Source organism: Pelobates fuscus, chromosome 12, assembly GCF_036172605.1.
Source record: "Pelobates fuscus isolate aPelFus1 chromosome 12, aPelFus1.pri, whole genome shotgun sequence".
NCBI lineage: Eukaryota > Metazoa > Chordata > Amphibia > Anura > Pelobatidae > Pelobates > Pelobates fuscus.
Window position 1 is genome coordinate 114986090 of NC_086328.1, and position 19245 is coordinate 115005334.

Here is a 19245-nt window from a genome sequence, read left to right on the forward strand (position 1 = left end):
TGATGGAGCATTGTCCTGCATGAAAATCATGTTATTCTGAAGGATGCAGACTTCTTCCTGTACCACTGCTTGAAGAAGGTGTCTTCCAGAAACTGGCAGTAGGACTGGGAGTTGAGCTTGACTCCATCCTCAACCCGAAAAGGCACCACAAGCTCATCTTTGATGATACCAGCCCAAACCAGTACTCCACCTCCACCTTGCTGGCGTCTGAGTCGGATTACCAATCCAGCCATGGGCACATCCATCTGGCCCATCAAGACTCACTCTCATTTCATCAGTCCATAAAACCTTAGAAAAATCAGTCTTGAGATATTTCTTGGCCCAGTCTTGACGTTTCAGCTTGTGTGTCTTGTTCAGTGGTGGTCGTCTTTCAGCCTTTCTTACCTTGGCCATGTCTCTGAGTATTGCACACCTTGTGCTTTTGGGCACTCCAGTGATGTTGCAGCTCTGAAATATGGCCAAACTGGTGGCAAGTGGCATCTTGGCAGCTGCACGCTTGACTTTTCTCAGTTCATGGGCAGTTATTTTGCGCCTTGGTTTTTCCACACGCTTCTTGCGACCCTGTTGACTATTTTGAATGAAATGCTTGATTGTTCGATGATCACGCTTCAGAAGCTTTGCAATTTTTAGAGTGCTGCATCCCTCTGCAAGATATCTCACTATTTTTGACTTTTCTGAGCCTGTCAAGTCCTTCTTTTGACCCATTTTGCCAAAGGAAAGGAAGTTGCCTAATAATTATGCACACCTGATATAGGGTGTTGATGTCATTAGACCACACCCCTTCTCATTACAGAGATGCACATCACCTAATATGCTTAATTGGTAGTAGGCTTTCGAGCCTATACAGCTTGGAGTAAGACAACATGCATAAAGAGGATGATGTGGTCAAAATACTCATTTGCCTAATAATTCTGCACTCCCTGTAGAAGTTTACATTCAAATGAGCACAGACTGGAATTAGGTTTCGGAGTACATACTGTATTTCTGAAGATACCGTTAGCAATGGACACTTTTAAACAGAACCTTTATTTTTATTTTAAAACGAACCATGGTCTATGATCCAGCCACGGACTGCAGTTTAGTCCTTATGGGTCTCATCATATTTATATATTTTATTGCTGCCAGAAGCTAGTTGTGGTATGGAATTCTCAGCTAGTCTTGGTGCTTCTATTGTGCTGAAATATACAAAGCACGGCACTAGGCAGCAGTTTCAGTCATAAAAAGGCATGAATGAAACCACTGTACACGATTAATACAAGCAGCAAAAGATTACTATAAACCCCCATGTATAAGCCTCCCCTCCAGAGCAGGTAGAGAAGAATAATAATAATAAGAACAAATAAATAAATCATTAGCTTTAGAGCAATGAATAGGTAGGTTATATACCATTTAGGAGCAACCCAAGAAGAGCTTCACCTACAGACAGGGCTTATTTTAAGGAGCTGCAAAACTGTCTTAATGCTCATTATTTTGAATGGCGTTAACAAAAAAAAATAAAAATCGCAATGCAATGTCTTCACCCAAAGTATATCAACCTTGTCTGTTATTAGAGCATGAAAAGAAGTCCCACCACTCCATAAACCCATGCAAGCAATCATCAGTGCAGTCTAGAGTCCCGGGGACCACCCTAGTTTGGGCAAGTGACTGCAAGCCACGTCTATTTTAAAAAGTTACTAGATAAGGAGCAACTGTATCTTCGCACAAACCAAAAACAGAAAGCCATCTCTGTGAACAAATCTCCGTTACGGTTTTAAATAAGATCACACGAGGAAGAGCTCGGCCACATACCTCATAACCGAACTGCAGCTCATCCGAGGTCAGCATAATGATGTCATCATCAATGGCTAGCACAGCCTCTGTTTCAATCTCATCATACGGGAAGAAACGATTACTCAGTTTATTCTCAACGGTCCTCACCACTTTCAAGGGCACGCGGATCTTGGGCCAAAGAGAAACTGTTAGGAGAGAAGTAAAATGTCAGAAAAACATTTAAATGTACAAATTTCACTAAAACATTATCAGAACTAAGCTACATTTTAAAGAAGTAGCATAACCCTCACGATAAAAAGTGGGCACATAAAGTCTAATCGGAAGAACAGCAAAGATGGCTGCGCCTCTATGCAGTAGAAGGAAGTGTGTTTTTATTTATCTCTGCTGCACGTCACGTCAGTGTCAACACAGCACACAATTAAAAAACAAAACAAAAAAAAACAGCTATAACATTTTACGTGTGGGAGCAGCAGCTAAAATGTATAGATCAAATGAATAAAACAGGTTCAAATCAGTCTGCTCTGAAAAATAAATATGCATTAGACGTTAAGGCAATGTCACAGGCAGAATCGAGACATTTTTCTATGCTTGCATTAAAAACATTTTAGTTGACGGAGCACCTTTAATTGTGTTCGATTTAATCTATTGAGTGGCAGCGGATTAACTTCCAAACACATTTCCCTTGCAGTTTAAAAATAAATAAAATGACTGCGTAGCAGTAGGGCATGAAAGGAACCGAAAATGAAGATAAATACACTTAAAGCCCGTTTTCGCTTCTGTCTACGTATACATATTCCCTGCAGTTTTAAAACGTCTGACCGCACTATTTATTTAAATGAAATTAAAGTTGGGAGCTCAGGGAGCCAGAGAAACAATCCCTCAGCAGACATTTCAAAGCCACAGTCAAATGCAGGCTTCCTAATTATCACCCTTGTTGGCTACCGTAAAAGCGGTGAACCTAGCAGAGCCGGTTGATGAAGTACTTTGCACAGTGCTGCAATATGAACACATTATGACAGCATATTTACATATAATCATTCACATCGCAGAATTGTTTCTATCGAGTGTTTGAAAATATCATTTTGGGGGGGGAAAGCAGAGTCTTTAACTTCTCAAACACAATGTGGATTTCTTTTCAACTTTTTTTTTTTTTTTTAAAACAAAGAGTGTGGCAATAATTTACCTCCATGAAATAATTACGTCATACAAATATTGTCTTCTTTTTTATAACCTATGTGTCTTAAGGTGCAACAATCTTGACAACTATGAATTGATGTCACTTTTTCAGAGAATGTAAAAAAAAATAAAAATTCAAGTATACATTGTGTTATCCAAATTAATAAAGTTGTATCACCATATATTTTTTTTCACCTTAATAAGATTTACGGTTACATCTACAATAATGGAAAAAAGTGTCATTTCAGCATACCACAACTCAGCACCCATAGACAGGAAGCTACATGCTAGATTTAGGTAAGAATAACTTTAAACACACCATGCTGTCAAATCTTTGGATTAACAGTAAATCTCCACCTATCCAAAGGTGTGTAAACAGTGTTTTAGTTTTATATATTTTCCATTATTCTTCAACCTACCATTAGCAAGAAAAGAATTATGGGAATTGTAGTTCAAAACTGTGGACAAAGTTGGGCATATGGAAGAGATAGCTATGAAGCATAAGAGTTTCCATGGGGCAATTAAAAACAAATGGACGTGGTCATAAAATAGAGCAATAGGGAAGGTCTTATCTGACACTGTACGGCATTACGGACTTCAAACCCATTCCTCAAGGCTTAAGTCTTCAAAAACATCCTGCCATTAATGGTCAATAAAGGGCAGAGGCTTTAAAGTGTAAATGTCATTATGGGACACAGTCTGCCATTATTTATGGGTCTGCCTGTGCTCCATATACTCTGTACAAGAAGTCAGGCCCAGACAGTCTCTCCTAATGGCAAATAATCCATTATCAACCCCATCTACCCTGCAAGCACTCTTTCGCGCTCATTGGTTGCTTTTGTTTTTTTTATGAACACCCCATGCAAAGCGCCCAGTTTATCAAAGCTACCAGTTTATCATAACTGGCAATATGTTCTCATGCTAGCGATAAGTAATCAACACAAAAATTGGGTGCATGGAAAATGTAGTTAGTTTGGAATGGTTTGCAGTAAAAAAAACCAGAACACCTCTACCGTAAACAACAGAAAATAAATAGACTTTAATATAACTGTTACAGTGGCTGATGTAGGGTGTACTTTTATTATTATTTTGTTTTTAAGTAACAAGGCCAAAACTTTGTGTGACTTGCTGGCAGATTAGAGCTTCACTTCCACTCCACCTAGCTTTATACGTGGTGTTCCAGAGATCATGTACAACACTAAGCTCTGTCAGATCACATGTGGGTGAACACAATCACACCACAGCTCTGGCACCAACTAACTGATAAGCACGTTGTAGCATAATAGTGATCGATACTGCATTCTTAGAACCTTATACACTTACCTTCAGGTGGGCTCTTATTTTGGTTATTCCAAACCACCAGCAACTTGGACAGGCTTGGTACTTTAGACACCTCTGTGATAACACGGAACAGGCTTTCAACACGGTCAAATGTTAGCACTACGGCAGTGAATCCTTGCGACTGTGGAGGGATCAGCGGCAGGAACAGAGGATTGGATACACTGCTCCATTTCTAGAATAATGAAAATAAAACAGTAACTCAGCTAAGAAGGTCACAGAGACAGATAGTCTTACAAGACAATACATGCAATCTATTTCTGCTTCTCTATATTAGCAGATATGTCTCATAACAGGACTATGTTTCCACTTTAAAATGGTTTTCAGAGTGCTACGCACTCAACTCAGTAGAGTAATAGACTTAGTCATTGCTAGATGTTTAACTTCAGAGAAAATTGGGAGTCCATTATGTTTAAACAATAAGTGCCATATCACAAATGATGAGTGGAATCAATCAACAAACTGATAGCACCCATTGTGTGGCTATTGTCAGCACATTTACTGTCCCTGCATAGGGGAGTATGTACGGAAAACCAAGAACCCACATAGCGGGGACTGCTCCCTCACCTACTAGCGCCTCCCACAACACCAACCATGCATATGTACAGACGCAGTGAGGGGGAGTGTAGGGACTACCATCGTACGTATTCGTACTCACAACAAGCACTCTTTCTGATGTCCCTGCACTGGGGGGCAAGCAAATACTAACCTCTGCATTCATAGGTCACACGGTGCAGGAGCTCTGGTACATGGGTACTCTCGTTACCATAACCAAAGTAGCCATTTAGTATTCACTTCACAATAATGTACTCTACTCACACATATGGCAAGAAAAATGCCTCGGTTGATGAAATCAACTGACCACTTTAGTGCACTGAGTGACTTATCAATTCTTGACAAAAGTGTAGAACTTTAGAGAAGAAATTAGATTAAAAAGATACGGATAAAAGTAAATGTAACAAACTGGTCCTGCAACCTACGATCAGGAGCACTCCCTTACCCAGGGGAGTATGTACGGAAAACCAAGAACCCACATAGCGGGGACTGCTCCCTCACCTACTAGCGCCACCCAAGCCACGGACCTTACATAGGCACGAACACACATACCAGACAGTAGCGATTCCTTACATACTCAAAACCCTCAGCTCTGTACTACCTGCCGGATTATAACTAGTTCAAAGGTTAATATCAGATTGTTATTGACTGTTCTACAATGTCTGTACATAATGATTATATGCCCTTCTTGCACCTATGAGCAGGGGAATAAAAAAAGAATAAAAAAAAAAAGTTAATGTAACAAGTATTCTCAGACAACCATTTCTTATTTAATTTGTTTATTTTAAAACAACCTTCACAATCTTGAAGAGTTAACGGGAGGTCTAGTCCAACATAAAGCTATTTAAAAGGTGGGTTTCAATGATTTAGAAATGGCAACAGAGAGAAAGCATGATCCCTGTCAGCCAGCTGGGCTTAGTATGGATTCCAGAGACTGGAAAATACTGTCTGTAGTCCCAGCCTGGGCATCACTGGAAGTCCTAAGACTTTTCATTCTCTCTCTCCCTCGTCCCCTTTTTCCCTTGTGAAAGGAAATGGAACAGAGTGAGGCAGATACAGAACTCTGACACAAAATGGGCATGTAAAATAAAAAAGTAAATAAAGAGGCCGCAATACAGACGGATTAAATAACAACTCAAACAAAACTACGGTTGTTCTTCTGCAAGAAAAAATGGCCAAGGAATCCATTAAACTTGAAGTGGGGGAAATAACAGAGCGCGTTGCGAAGATTGATTTTGCAGAGTTACAAGATTTGAATTTTAATTAGGGCAAACCTGTTAAGAACTTTAAGCTGTTTCTCCTGAGTCCTGCCAAAGAGATGGAACCCAGAGGGGTTGGCAAGCTAGAAGGCACACAGTCTGTTCCTATTAAGAGCGCCAACCAGTGCCGCACAGACAGAGGAGGGGTGAAGTGGCACAGGGTAACGGGCACCACTGGACATAAATCAATAAACACATAGGTCTGTTGACTTAAAAAAATAAAAAAATATTTGCAATTTAAAAAAACCCACAAATGAATAAATTAACAGTGATCCACAAAATGTGACTGTTGCATAAGCTACCCAGCCTTGGGCTGAGATAATCTGTATCTGGCACAAATTTAGTTTAGTGACAGCAAAATATATTATTGTTCTGAAGTTTGGTTACTGTTGGGATGATTCAACCAATCAGATCTATTTTATTTTTCTCTTCAATAACTTATCACAATAGGTTTACTTAAAGAGAAACACTTATTTATTAACTGGCATGTATGCACAGCTAAATGCGTCTTACTGTAATATGTGATTGTTTAGGGGTAAGACATCTATTTTAGTAGAACCTATAGCTATGGGTGTCCCTTACTTCCTGGGTTCCCTAGTCCCATCCTGTGGCATTTGCTATATATTGTACATATACACAGAACTAGAATGTAAGCTCATTGAGCAGGGCCCTCCACCTCTCTGAGACTGTACGTCCAGTTGTCTGGTTACAATTACATGTCTGTTAGTCCACCCATTGTACAGCGCTACGGAACCTGATGGCGCTATATAAATAATAATAATAATAACAACAACTATAGTACCTGGATTGTCAAAACATTTGTGCAAGCCTTGCATCACAGGTGTTTTAATGTGTCAAAGCAAGCTAGCAATGTAAATAGCAAATGAAAAGCAGGATTTTGCTATATTAGCTTCAGTGGGAAAAATGCTTATAGCTTATAACTATTAGAAAGGCGGTCCAAATACATGGAAAATGTCATTAAGGCAACAGGTATTACCGTGGAAGGCAAAAGAATTCCCAGCAAAAATGCAAGCAGTAACAAGTTCATCAGCAACTTTACAAGCCATGCAATTACATAGGCAGATCTACACTTAGGTTCCAGGCTGGTATTGGACAAAACAAGGATTATGGAAAAATAAAATTTGTCATTAAAGAAATATACATGAAGTTTGATGCTTTACAATTCCATGTAAACAAAACACACACAGAACCACAATTACCTTCCCCATAGAATAAAATAAATCAAGGCTACCCTTGGGCAAATAAATTAAACATATGCACTTACATCATTTATTGGACTTGGGTATTACAGGAAATTACCGTAAGTGGTTGCCATTTTATAAGGAGGTTGTGATATTTCAGTGTATAGAAAAAAAATTAATGCAGCCAATATGTACATTTCAGCTATACGGAGAATGCTTACCTTAAAGGGACACTACCAGCCACAAAACCACTATAGCCGACTGAAGTGATTATGGTGCGGGGGGCTGGATTTAAGCTTTCAGCCACCCAGAACACAATGAAGGGACCATAACTTAATTTAAGATTATCAATGAATGAGAACAAGAATTCATCTTGATGCTGCTATTTGTAAAGTGAGCAAAGGTCTAACAGTTGAACAATCACCATGGAAACAAGTGGGATCTGTAGGACCATTCCCTTAGTTTCCATGGTAATATTGGAATTTTGCACCACTTGTCTACTGGATAATGTTCTATGAATCCCCCTGTGTTTGGATGTGATGGGGAGGTGAAAAGGCCAACAGGAACATGTACAAACATTGCCTATAAATTCCTCAGTTCTTACACTTGGTATTCAGAGTGATAAAGCAATTTGTATTAGAACCAGTGAATAATCAGAGCAATAAAGCAATTAATAGCCGAATGAGTGTATAATCAGCAGTGCAAGTGAATACACTTGGCGATAAGGAATTTATAGTAGAACCAGTAACAGTATTGATCCTGATCCATTGGACCACAGCAATAGCAGTCATCTAGACAATGGTAGCGACAGCTACTAGACAATGCAAGACAATGACAAGTTGTAGTAGTGATCCAACAGACTAGAGATGTAGTATTGGCCCTGAGCAATTTGATTCTAGCTAAAGTAGTCAATAATTTAAGCGGTGAAATATTCCAAATGGGGTCTTAATAGGAATGTCATAAATTTGAGCCCTGAAACTGACAATTATTTAGCACATCTCAAGCACAATTTGGCTGTTAGCCATTCGGTGAGGAGTTTTTGGTTCCGATGAGGTTGTTCTCGATAACGTCAAATCTTTCATAGGAGCTCATCCTGATGGAGACTGGGAGCTTCATGTTAGGGAAAAGTGGAGGAGTTGGCAATGGCAATGCACATGGCAATGGGGAAAGCAGGGTACCAACTGATAACTGACCCACATAAATTCAAGCCTTAGGTTTCTGCAAGTTGGGCTCAATTTGACTTTTCCATGTGACTATACCTGCAGCAGCATTGATCTATTCTATGTCATTAAAGCTGCAGCACGCATCTCTAGACAATGGCAAAAGCAGCGGATACAACCCAAACGCATTGAACACAGGCTATGCGAATAAATCTGCAAAGGATTATAAAACAAAACTTTTGAGGAGCACACTATGCATTATTTAACATTAACAGATCTAACAACACACACTTTAAGTAGCTTTAATGACTCCAAGACCTGTGTTCAAATTATTTGCTTTTAGGCCGAAAGGAATGAAAGCAGGTTTTTGTTTTTTTGGAGGTATACAGGGCTTCTTTTGTCCCCCGTTAGTGGCTGAAAGCTCTGTGATGCATATTCAGAAGCTCAGTCCGGCACTTGGAATAAGTGAGAATACGTTGCCACTACCAATTACAGTGTTACAGAGTTCTTTGCAAACAAGTCAAAATTCATAGCACCTAGCCGTATGTCACCCAACTAACTTTGCAGCTAGAACCGATCCTCATCACTCGCACAAAATATTAACATACTGAATGTCACGGTCTGTAGGTTATCCACAGCTATTGAATTACCCCAGGATGGCTAGCATAAGTTTACAAAGAAAAAAATAAAATTATGGGGCAGGTTTCAAATGCATTCTATTCACTTAGCAGTGATTAAAAAGTAACCTCATATGGCTATCTAGAATATTTATTTTGACATAATCAGAGGGATGTACAGATGTAAGCCTTGCTCACAGTTTGGTTTCGCAGTAATCTCACCGTGCAGAAAATGATAAAGAAAACTCATTGGTTTGAAAAGGGTATTTAAGGATTTAACACAGGCAAGGTGCAATAAAAATATTTAAAACATATAATATTACACGTACTACGCAGGGCTCTATCTGCACAAGAAAGAGATGGCACTTTGAAATATAGCCCATAACATTTAATTTCAACACGATGTAGGGACAATTAAGGCATTTCACAGCAGACCTAGAATAATTAGCAATAAATGTGCTGTGCAAAACGGCTTGTGAACTGAAAGAATATATATATACCCTGATAATTGGCCATTCTTCTAATAGTTTATATTTTGTTTACTCCGTGCACAATGGAGTCTATTCGTAAAGCAATGCTTTAACTGTGGCTACAATTTAGGGCAATTTCTCCAAACGTGTCACTAAATTCATTACTTTCCAATAGGCTTCAATAAATGAGATTGCCTTTTGCATAGAGAGAGACACTTGTCCGAGCTATAGTTCCATCAGTGGCAGCAAAAAAGCTTTTCTAGATCTGTTGAAAGCAAATTACCTAGACTGCCAACCCAATAGTTCACCAATGATCTGGAAGCGTAAATGACGAGTGTCTGGAATGGTCACACACTGACTGATGCGCAGGGCTCAAAGACCAGCCGAAAACCTGCAAACGGATAAGAATTGAACACCAGAGACCAAGTTCTATGCTACAAAATCATTAACACACTGACAGCCGGGCCAGGTCAAACATTAAATGTTTCCAGCATCAAGTGCCCCTGTAAGGAAAACTCTTTCAAATGGGTCTATTAGGACTTATTCTCAAGTGCTTTTAAGAGCCGACCCCCTGCCTGTGTGTCTGCTGTCTGAGACCTCCTGACCTCTCTCCTTTCAAAAGGAGAAATCAGGCTCATTGAGAGCCAATAACTCAATGGGATTGGGAGGGAGGGGACTTAAAGACACCCCTGTCGGACAGAAAGGCAAACAGGCGCTTAACATCAGGGGCCATTTATAGCCCCATTATGATGGCAGGCTGTGACACGACTTGTGAAATCTACCAGCTCTAATACCACTACGCTATTTAGCATTGGGTAGAGGTCTCCAGAGGCACAATGATTGTTTCCTGACCAATAGAGATGATTACTTGTTTAAACACACAGATAACAAGGAGGACATATTGCCTTAGTGATGCTGTCAAACACTTGTTCTGAAAATGATTCTGCTTAGTAGCCAAATATACAGGTAATTATGCACTGGAAGACCCCAAATTAAGCACACTGCACCCTGAAGGTGATCTATTATCAAGTGTAATACAATTAAAATACATCGCACAAAGCACCAAAACCCTCTGGGAAAAGGTTTGTCTTTACACTACGGAACACAATACCACTACAGTAAGCAACATAATGTGGGGAGTTACCCAGGCACCTATATACTACCGGAGACACACTAAATACATAGGAATGTATTTTTGCATTATGTAAATCCATAGGTAGAATAATTTGTAGATAAACATAAAGGATGAGATAAAGCCAATATCAGAAGTGGGCACTTAAGCCAAGAAGTGCAATTGGAAGCTTGTGAGAACATGAACAGTACTTTATTAGGCATGATAGATACTCATGTAGGCTTTTCACCTATATCAATGACTAACACAGTGTTTACACCTCTACCAAGGATTGAAAAACACCTCTTTCTCATGAGGAGTGAATATCCTCTTTATCTCGGCCGCAGCAGAGGGGACCGGAGCTGGGTGCCAGGAAAGCCCTGTTTTTTGTCAAACAGCTCAAAAACAATTAGAAGGGGAAAAAAAATGGTGAGAATGCAACCAAAGACCCCTTATATCATAACCCACTACATAAGCTGTGGTGGTTACGGTGCTGAAAGTGTCCCTTTAAAATATATTTTTTATGTAAGTAGAAGAGACAGCATTGCAAGATAAGAAAAGAGGGGACCAAACTGTACATTATCAACTACCAGCTTAGTATGATCAGCCTTCTAATGTGTTAAAAACATAGCACAAAATGCTGGCTTTTCTTTTATATCCAGCAAGCCCTATTGACCCAGGCATGGGAGCCACAAACGGCTAGCAACGCCCACATGGAGAAATAGTTTCTAAGAATACAGCAGTCAAAATAACTGAACTTTATGTAAACTGACAGCTATATTAAACAGGCTTTTAAACTGCATTTCTTAATGGGATCACATCACCTAAACAATGTATATGGTTTCAGAGCAGAACATAGGAAAAAGCAGGAAAGGCAGAATCACAAACTCATTAATTCCGATGAAACGCGTATTTTATTTGTTGTGTATATGAGTAAATCACATGGCAGCACCACAATTAAACTCACGGTAATGGGGAAGGCGATTGAACATCATAGAAATGAGGAGTGTGCATGACTACATCACAGAGCTCCAAAGCAATAAGCAATAAAACTCACAGTAATGTGTATATCACAGAGCTCCACTGCAATGCAGCAATGGGGATTGCATACGACTATATCACAGAGCTCCAAAGCAATGCAACTCACAGTAACGTGAAGGGAGACTGACTATCACGGAGCTTGAAAGCTTTAAAAACCTCATACAAATGTGGGGTGTGCATGAGTATATCACAGAGCTCCACAGCAAGAAAATTCTAAGTAATGCACATTGTATAGGACTATCACAGGACTCCACAGAAATGCAACTAACAGTAATGTGCTGTGTGTTTGAGTATCACAGAGCTCCACAGCAAACAGTAATGTGTAGGAGTATGTCACAGAGCTCCACAGCAATATAATTCACTGAAATGTAGTGTGATTGAGCATCACAGTAATCAGTCTAAAACAGAGCAAAGGCGTACAGAAATCACTTTGCGTAAAAATACTACTTTGGCATAGATGCGTATCATTTTTCTTTAAAATTACCAAATGGCTATCAGTAGGTCATGAAGTCAAATAAAATATTCTAAAATAACTCTGCGTGTCTTGCTCCAGTCTATAGACTCTGTCTTTGCCATTTGAAAGGTTGCAAGACATGTGGTCTCATATGCCTCATAAAAACAATTCATTTGAAAACGATGCTGCATTGTGATGCACAAACGGAGGACAGAGTTGACAAATGTAACTTTTTTAATCTAAAAAAGAACATATAGCCTTTTAACAGTGGTCTTTACTGCCACTAAGCTTGAGACATTGTTCTTAGTGATTTTATGCCATTCAATATAATGGCAAGGTTTCACCAACTTCAAAAAAAGTTTGGGGTTTCTTTTTCTCTTTTTTATTTTTAAATTAACGGATTCTGTCATGGTCGTGAAGAGTATAGAGCAGCATTTTGCTTTTTCACAGTATTTTCATGTTTCTATTTTTTTTTTTTTTTTTTTTCTTAAAACAAATACCAACCTCAACCCAGTGTATGGTTTCAATTATGACTTACCAGACCTTACAAAAAGGAAAAGTCTTGATTTATTCTGTGTTTTGCTCCAATTATGCACAATGTATTTCCACAGAACACTCTGAGAAAGAATTTCAGCGTGATTCTCATCCTGGAGCGGTTAAAGGGCGCCACTGGAATAAATTTAACCCTTCTCTCTCCCTACCCAGAAGACTCTCTGGAAAATGCCAACTTTATTGTGACATGGCAAAGAGTAAAGACACAGAAGGCTTGACTGGGGTTCAATATTTTCATAGAGACACTTCCCTAAAAGAAGGCAAAGAGGGGTGGATGGGATACAACAAAAAGGCCACTATTCATGACTTTATTCTTGAGCAGCCTTGTGTCCAACTAAGAGCGCAAAGTCAAAGTACACTTGCAGACCTGGGTACTGGAATTGGGTTTGACAAAAATTGTGTAAAATATAGGACCTGGACTAACATTAAGTAAAGGTACACAAAGTTTTTTTTTTTTGGTTGCCATGGTGCTAGATGCAATGCAGGATAGGTTGTCGCTAACACATGGTCGCTGGCATCCAAATTTGGATAAATGTATACACGTAATGTGGAAATGGAACAGGTTTGCGTTTCAGGAGAGCCCCATTTTATTGTCAAACCATTTTAAAGCAACATGAAAAAGACACGAGGACTGCGATAAACTGTGCTGTCATGGGGCTCAGAGTGTCTCTTTAATATAATTACGGCTTACTATCTGGTAAAGGTAGCTGGCTCAACTTGTTTACAACTGCGGTTTGCTACATATTATACAGTAAGAGGCTGGTTCACATACAATGCACGGCCTCCTGTACTCATGATGTGTTAAACTACATTTCCCATGTACAATGATTTATGTATTTTACCAGCATCTGGGATACCAAAGTTAGCCAGCACTGCTCTAAACCAGGGTATTCAAAAACTCTGGCTCTGCAGCTTTTGCTGAACTACAACTGTCATGATTCTTTGAATGCAATTAATAGCCCGGAGATTGGTCATCTGGATGCATAGCCTTGCTTCCCATTATTGGGAGTGAACGGGTTAATAGTCTCACAAATATAATGTATACTCAGCTTTTAGCAGATGAGTAGACTTCTCATTCATTTCAGTGTCGCGCATGACATGCACTTTGAACACATACAAAGGCAAGGCTTTGTTTGTGTTTCTTACAGGATTAGTGTCAATTTGTACTTAATATGTCATTTTGTCCTTAATCCACTCACCACAAAAAGAGGGTCATTCCACTCCTCGTAGGACCTGGCGGCGTAGGGGTAGATCCGGTCGTTGATGATTTGGAGGGTCGCCAACGCAATGTGTTTCATTGACTGGAAATAGCCCTCCCAGAACCAGCGGGCCTGAAAAACCCAAGAGAAGAATCAATTAAAATATTATTGCAGAAATGGGGATGTCAGCAAAATAATAAAGTTGACGATTTGTAGCAGACATTCTGAAAGGGAAATAAAGTCACTAATAATTGAATAAATGATTTATAGAGACAGTAAAAACATGTGACAACTCAGCCATTTACTGCATTACACTGGCAGGGGATTAACCAAAGCTTGCTGAAGAAAAAAAGCCAATCACCATATATCTGGAATGTAGCTCACCTCTCTACTAAAACATGGGCAAAGTTTCATTAACCAAAGGAAGCCTATAAGGTCCACATTTTTTTCACTACACTCTATATGGCAGTGTGTCTGCAGCTAAACAGAAATATCTAGGGAAGCAGTTGGCCTGTCTGTTTGGAACACTGAAGGCCTCAAAGATCATCAGTTTGAAAGATTTGCTCAGATCTCCTAGGTTTGTGAACACTGGCTTTGATATATTTACAGCTGAAGATCACTGCACATGAAAACAGAAAGGCATATAATGTATATTCACCTGTCATTCAAACTTTAATTTACTCTGTTGTAATATTGAATATGCTATGCATTTTGGTGCAGAATCCAGTTATTACAATATTGCAAAATGTAATATTGCTAGATAAACTTTTAAAATAAATTGATATTTTTCAATAAGCTTTTTAAATATTTTTTTTTCTTAAATGTTATAAGAAAATACATCATGTATAGTGTATATATATATATATATATATATATATGTGTGTGTATGTGTTTCAAGGCCAAAGGCCTGTATTTGTGGGAGGAGTTAACGTTCCTATAAAAAAAAAAACCACACACCCCCCATCTTACCTTTGCCGTGCCGTTCAGTTCATCCCACCCACCTCACCCTTCTCCTTTAAATTAATTTTACCGGGATGCCCTCTTTTATTACAGGTCTACCCTTAACGTCCGTTTCGGCAAACCACTACTGACCTGTACCATCAATAATGTTATTACACGGCTTTTATGTTACCGACCATAAATAAATTAATTATATATACATTTATTACACACACACACACACACTTATCAAAAAATATAAAAATATGACATTTTAATATTTTTTTCATAATATTAAATCATTTAAAAGTTTATCCAAAAATAATAAGTCCTCTGACAAGCTGATCTGAAAATATTAAATCGAGGTCTTATTTTCTTATTTAATACATTGCTCCAAATGTATATGGATAAACAAATAGGTCAAATCCAGCCGGCAGTGACCATTTCACTCTCTGGTTACGAATGCCGTTATAGACTAGTACGGAGATCACAAGCAATGGCGATCTTTGGATTTCTTTAAGGAAGACTGACCTTCAAACTTGTGTATACACAGCATAATTAGCAGACCTCTCGCAATCCAGCTGTTGTGGATTAAGAGTTGTACCAGGTTTACCCTTGGCACTCCAGCTGCTATGGACTACATTTCCCCTGATGCACAGTGAACCAAATACCTGGTTGTACATCATCAGATCACGTACAGTTAAAGTGCCAAGGGCTAGTATTTAATAGTTAGATTATAGCTAGAGTTAAAGGGAAAAAAAAATTCCTTTGCCTTCCTGAAATTCCTTGACTGAAATCCATTTTGTCAAATCTTGTACCTTCAGGGATGCTGACTTCATGCTACAAACCTCTAGAGTTACAAAGTTTTGAAGAAAGGGGGCCTCTGAAGGGCTGACTATCAAATAAAGCGGTTTTAATTTACAGCCTCGGGGGTTTACCAATGGCCCTGTGGAGATTGCATGCTAAAGGAGAATGGAGGGGGAGCAAAGGGGCTTGTGTCGCACAAGCACAAATCAGCAGCTAAAGGACCATATCTACAAGTAAAGCACACATACCATAAGTAAGCTGCGCAGAAAATCAAATACAACAATAAGATTCAGAGATTCCTATCACAGTGTGCTGCATGTACATTAAAGGGACAGTGTTCCCCAATACGTAAATTCTTAGTTTCACTTCCCAGTCTTAGTAAGTCTATTGGAAAGTTTGCCAGCTGACGTTAAAGGAACACTAAGCACCATAACCACTACAGCACATCACAAGTTCACTGGTGCCCGCTGAGATAAGCCAAGCAATGCAGGTCTTGCTCATTGGCTGAGAGCATCAGCTGATCACTGTGGAGGCAAGGCCTGGCACCCAGGTAAGAAGTCGAACCATTCTAAATTGGTTTAATTCACTAACTGCTGACTCACACCCAGAGCCTAAAGAGCAGAATATTACGCTCTGGGAACAGATTTGTATCAATGGGCAATTGCCACCTACTTGTAAGCCCATCTCCATGCCTTACAAAAGGCTTGTGGACCACCTCCCATTCCCCGAAACAAAAATAGCATAGTAATGGAACGCAGATTTAGGGACAGACGTTCCCCCGCAACAATGGAATGCTTTGCTTCTAGACACCAGCCGACTGATTAAATCCACCACTCTCTGTTGGAACAACAGCGAAAAGTAATCTATAGGTGGTATATTGGTACCGACACGTCTCCATTAAAATCTACCCAGATAGTGCGCCCCCCCCCCCCACCTGTCTGAGATGTGGACTGGAAGAAGGGACCGTTCACCACATATGGTGGCAATGTCCATCCATTAGACCTTTTTGAACCGCTGTCCAAAGCCTCCTTGAAAAATGACCAAACTCAAAATACCCCATGACCCACAAATCTATGTACCTATGCTTCTCCCAGAAGGGATACCCAAATTTAAACAGAAAGTCATTTACCATATCCTACTGTCAGCCCATAAATTAATAGCCAGAGCATGGAAGTCCACAAAATGCCCGTCTATGTATATGCCAACCTCGGACGTAGATGGCCAATGCACTTATGAACAAAACTTTAGTAAACTGTGGCCCTCATCTCAGACAACCATGGCAACATGGAACACCTGGGACGCATGGAGATCGTTCCACTCTGTACAACAGAGTACCACTAATGTACACTATCCACACCATAAAATGTATGTATAAAAAGAAGCCATTGCCACTTTTATTGTCAAAGACACTTGAAAACCTCCTACTAGAAACTGTTAATCTATACCACAGACCATGAGTATGTGATGCCCACAATGTACTATTTGATTATCTGCTGAACCTTCCCCTCCCTCCCCCTTCCTCTTTTCTGTACCTGTTTATTTGTCTGAAAAATAAAAGTTGTCAAATTTAAATTGGTTTGACTAATTACACTGTAGAGGGGGGGGGGGGGGGGGGGCACAGGACACTCCTTGCACCATAACCACTAGTTATGGTGTTTGGAGTAATAACCCAGTCAGTCTAGAAGATTGGCGGTATGCATCGAGGGCATGACACACGGTCAATGCTCTTCCACAGTGGTTGGTCTCAACATTCATGTGGCATTATCCATGTGGCCAAACAAGTTTATCATGGAATAGCAAAGAGGCCAGAAATTAAATAAATATGAACTTCTAAATACCATAAGTCTATGAAATAAGAGATAAAACACATCAGCCAGCCCAAGGCAGATTAATTCGTTTTGTGCTCTCAGTTCTTCATTTCACTTTGTCTACTGAAAAGTGTATATGAAGGGTCTCCTACAAGAGGATCTTAAATTACTACATTTGTTCAAAACATCCTAGCTAATGGGGGGTTCAATACAAAATGAATCAAATATTGTGCCTGCTCCTTTGAAACATACTATGAGCTGACTGTTGTTTCGGCCATGGTGCCTACAAAAAGTAACTGCTTGCACCGTTTATTCCCCAATACCTGAATTTAACAGGTTGGTCAAATTTCAAAATATACAAAGACTGGCCACCAAAACGAAGACGTAATGCTCTTAATGATGAACAATAAATTAACACTTTGACCATCAACATGCCTTTGGCCTAGATTTGTCTCTTTTCGGTCACCAACATACTGAAAGAGGAGTTTTATAAGAAATGGATGTCCGTGCAGGACAATATAGTCAAATGTGTCTTGTAAAAGTTAGAGAGAGTTCATAGTAAGATAACGCAAATGGTAAGTAACATGCATTCTCACAAGAACTATTTGCCCAGACATACGTATAGAATAAAAAAAAAAACCGGATCATTAAACTTAACGGCACGTTAAAATCACATCTCTCCTGGTTTAAGGTTTACAGATGAGCAAGGCGGCATACAGACACATTTCTGCTTAAAAGTCCAAGATAGCTACTAAAATTCCAAAGGACGCAAAAAACAAATTAGTATGACACTGCACAGAATGAAATATGTCCACAAGAATGCACGAATCCTAACTTTTTAACAACAGTTAGTCTTTGGTGAGCCAAAGATGTATGTAAAAGTACAGCCTGCAGCTGGTTAAGACAAAGTGGTAAAGTAGGGGAAAAAAATAAAAAGTATACCATATGTTGTATATGAAGTAGAGTCTTTATTCGAGCAGGTATCTCTAAATATATGTAAAGTCAAATCATAAAGGAAAGATTAAGGTAGTGATTAGATCAGAAAAACCAAAAAACACATATTGGATCTGTTACAAACCAAATGAATATTTAATGAACGCGCTTTATTGTCCGGAAAATCATGAATGGGAAACTCACCCTAGTCTGAGAACTGGAACAGGTTTCAAAGAATAACCTTCCACAGGCACACAGAAAAAATAGGGCTAATTCACTAAACAGGGAATGAAAAACAAGCTGGAGATTGGGCCAAAGCAACTGGGTTTTGTAATTTAAAGGTGTTATTTCCAATGGAATGTTCCTTTTAATTTAAAATTTGTATTCATTAAAACTAGTGTCCCTTACACACAACCCATCTCGGTGAATAAAGGGTTTTAAAAAAAACACAACAACCCTTTATTTACTTACCATATCGAAGCTCCGCCCCTCGATGAGCGGGGTCTAATGCCGCACGCTCATTAGACCTCCCCATAGGAAAGCACTGAATCAATGCTTTCTTAAGGGGAAAATCTGACTCTGGAAGTCCTCAGGCAGAGCGTGAGGACGTCCAGCATCAGATAACAGACCAAAAGTCTGTCACGATTCCGGAAGCGCTCCTAGTGGCTGTCTGGCAGACAGCCACTGTGGGCAGACTTAGTGTTGCACTGTAAACATTGCAGTTCTCTGGAACTGCAAAGTTTAACATTGCAGCACTAGGTGCAAAAGGGACACAGCACCCGAACCACTTCAATGAGCTGAAGTGGTCTGGGTGCCTACAGCGTCTCTTTAAACACGTATAAGAGTCCAGCGGC

General features: G+C 39.5%; 1 protein-coding gene across 1 annotated transcript in view; it reads right to left on the reverse strand.

The window, feature by feature from the left end:
- EXT2 (exostosin glycosyltransferase 2) overlaps positions 1-19245 on the reverse strand; it is a 62037-nt gene that overhangs the window by 11095 nt on the left and 31697 nt on the right. The window contains exons 8-10 of the mRNA XM_063438158.1: positions 13905-14036; positions 4270-4459; positions 1789-1955 (exon numbers count right to left, since the gene is read on the reverse strand). Of these exons, the coding sequence (XP_063294228.1) occupies positions 1789-1955; positions 4270-4459; positions 13905-14036 (489 nt within the window). The remainder of the gene's footprint in view (positions 1-1788; positions 1956-4269; positions 4460-13904; positions 14037-19245) is intronic.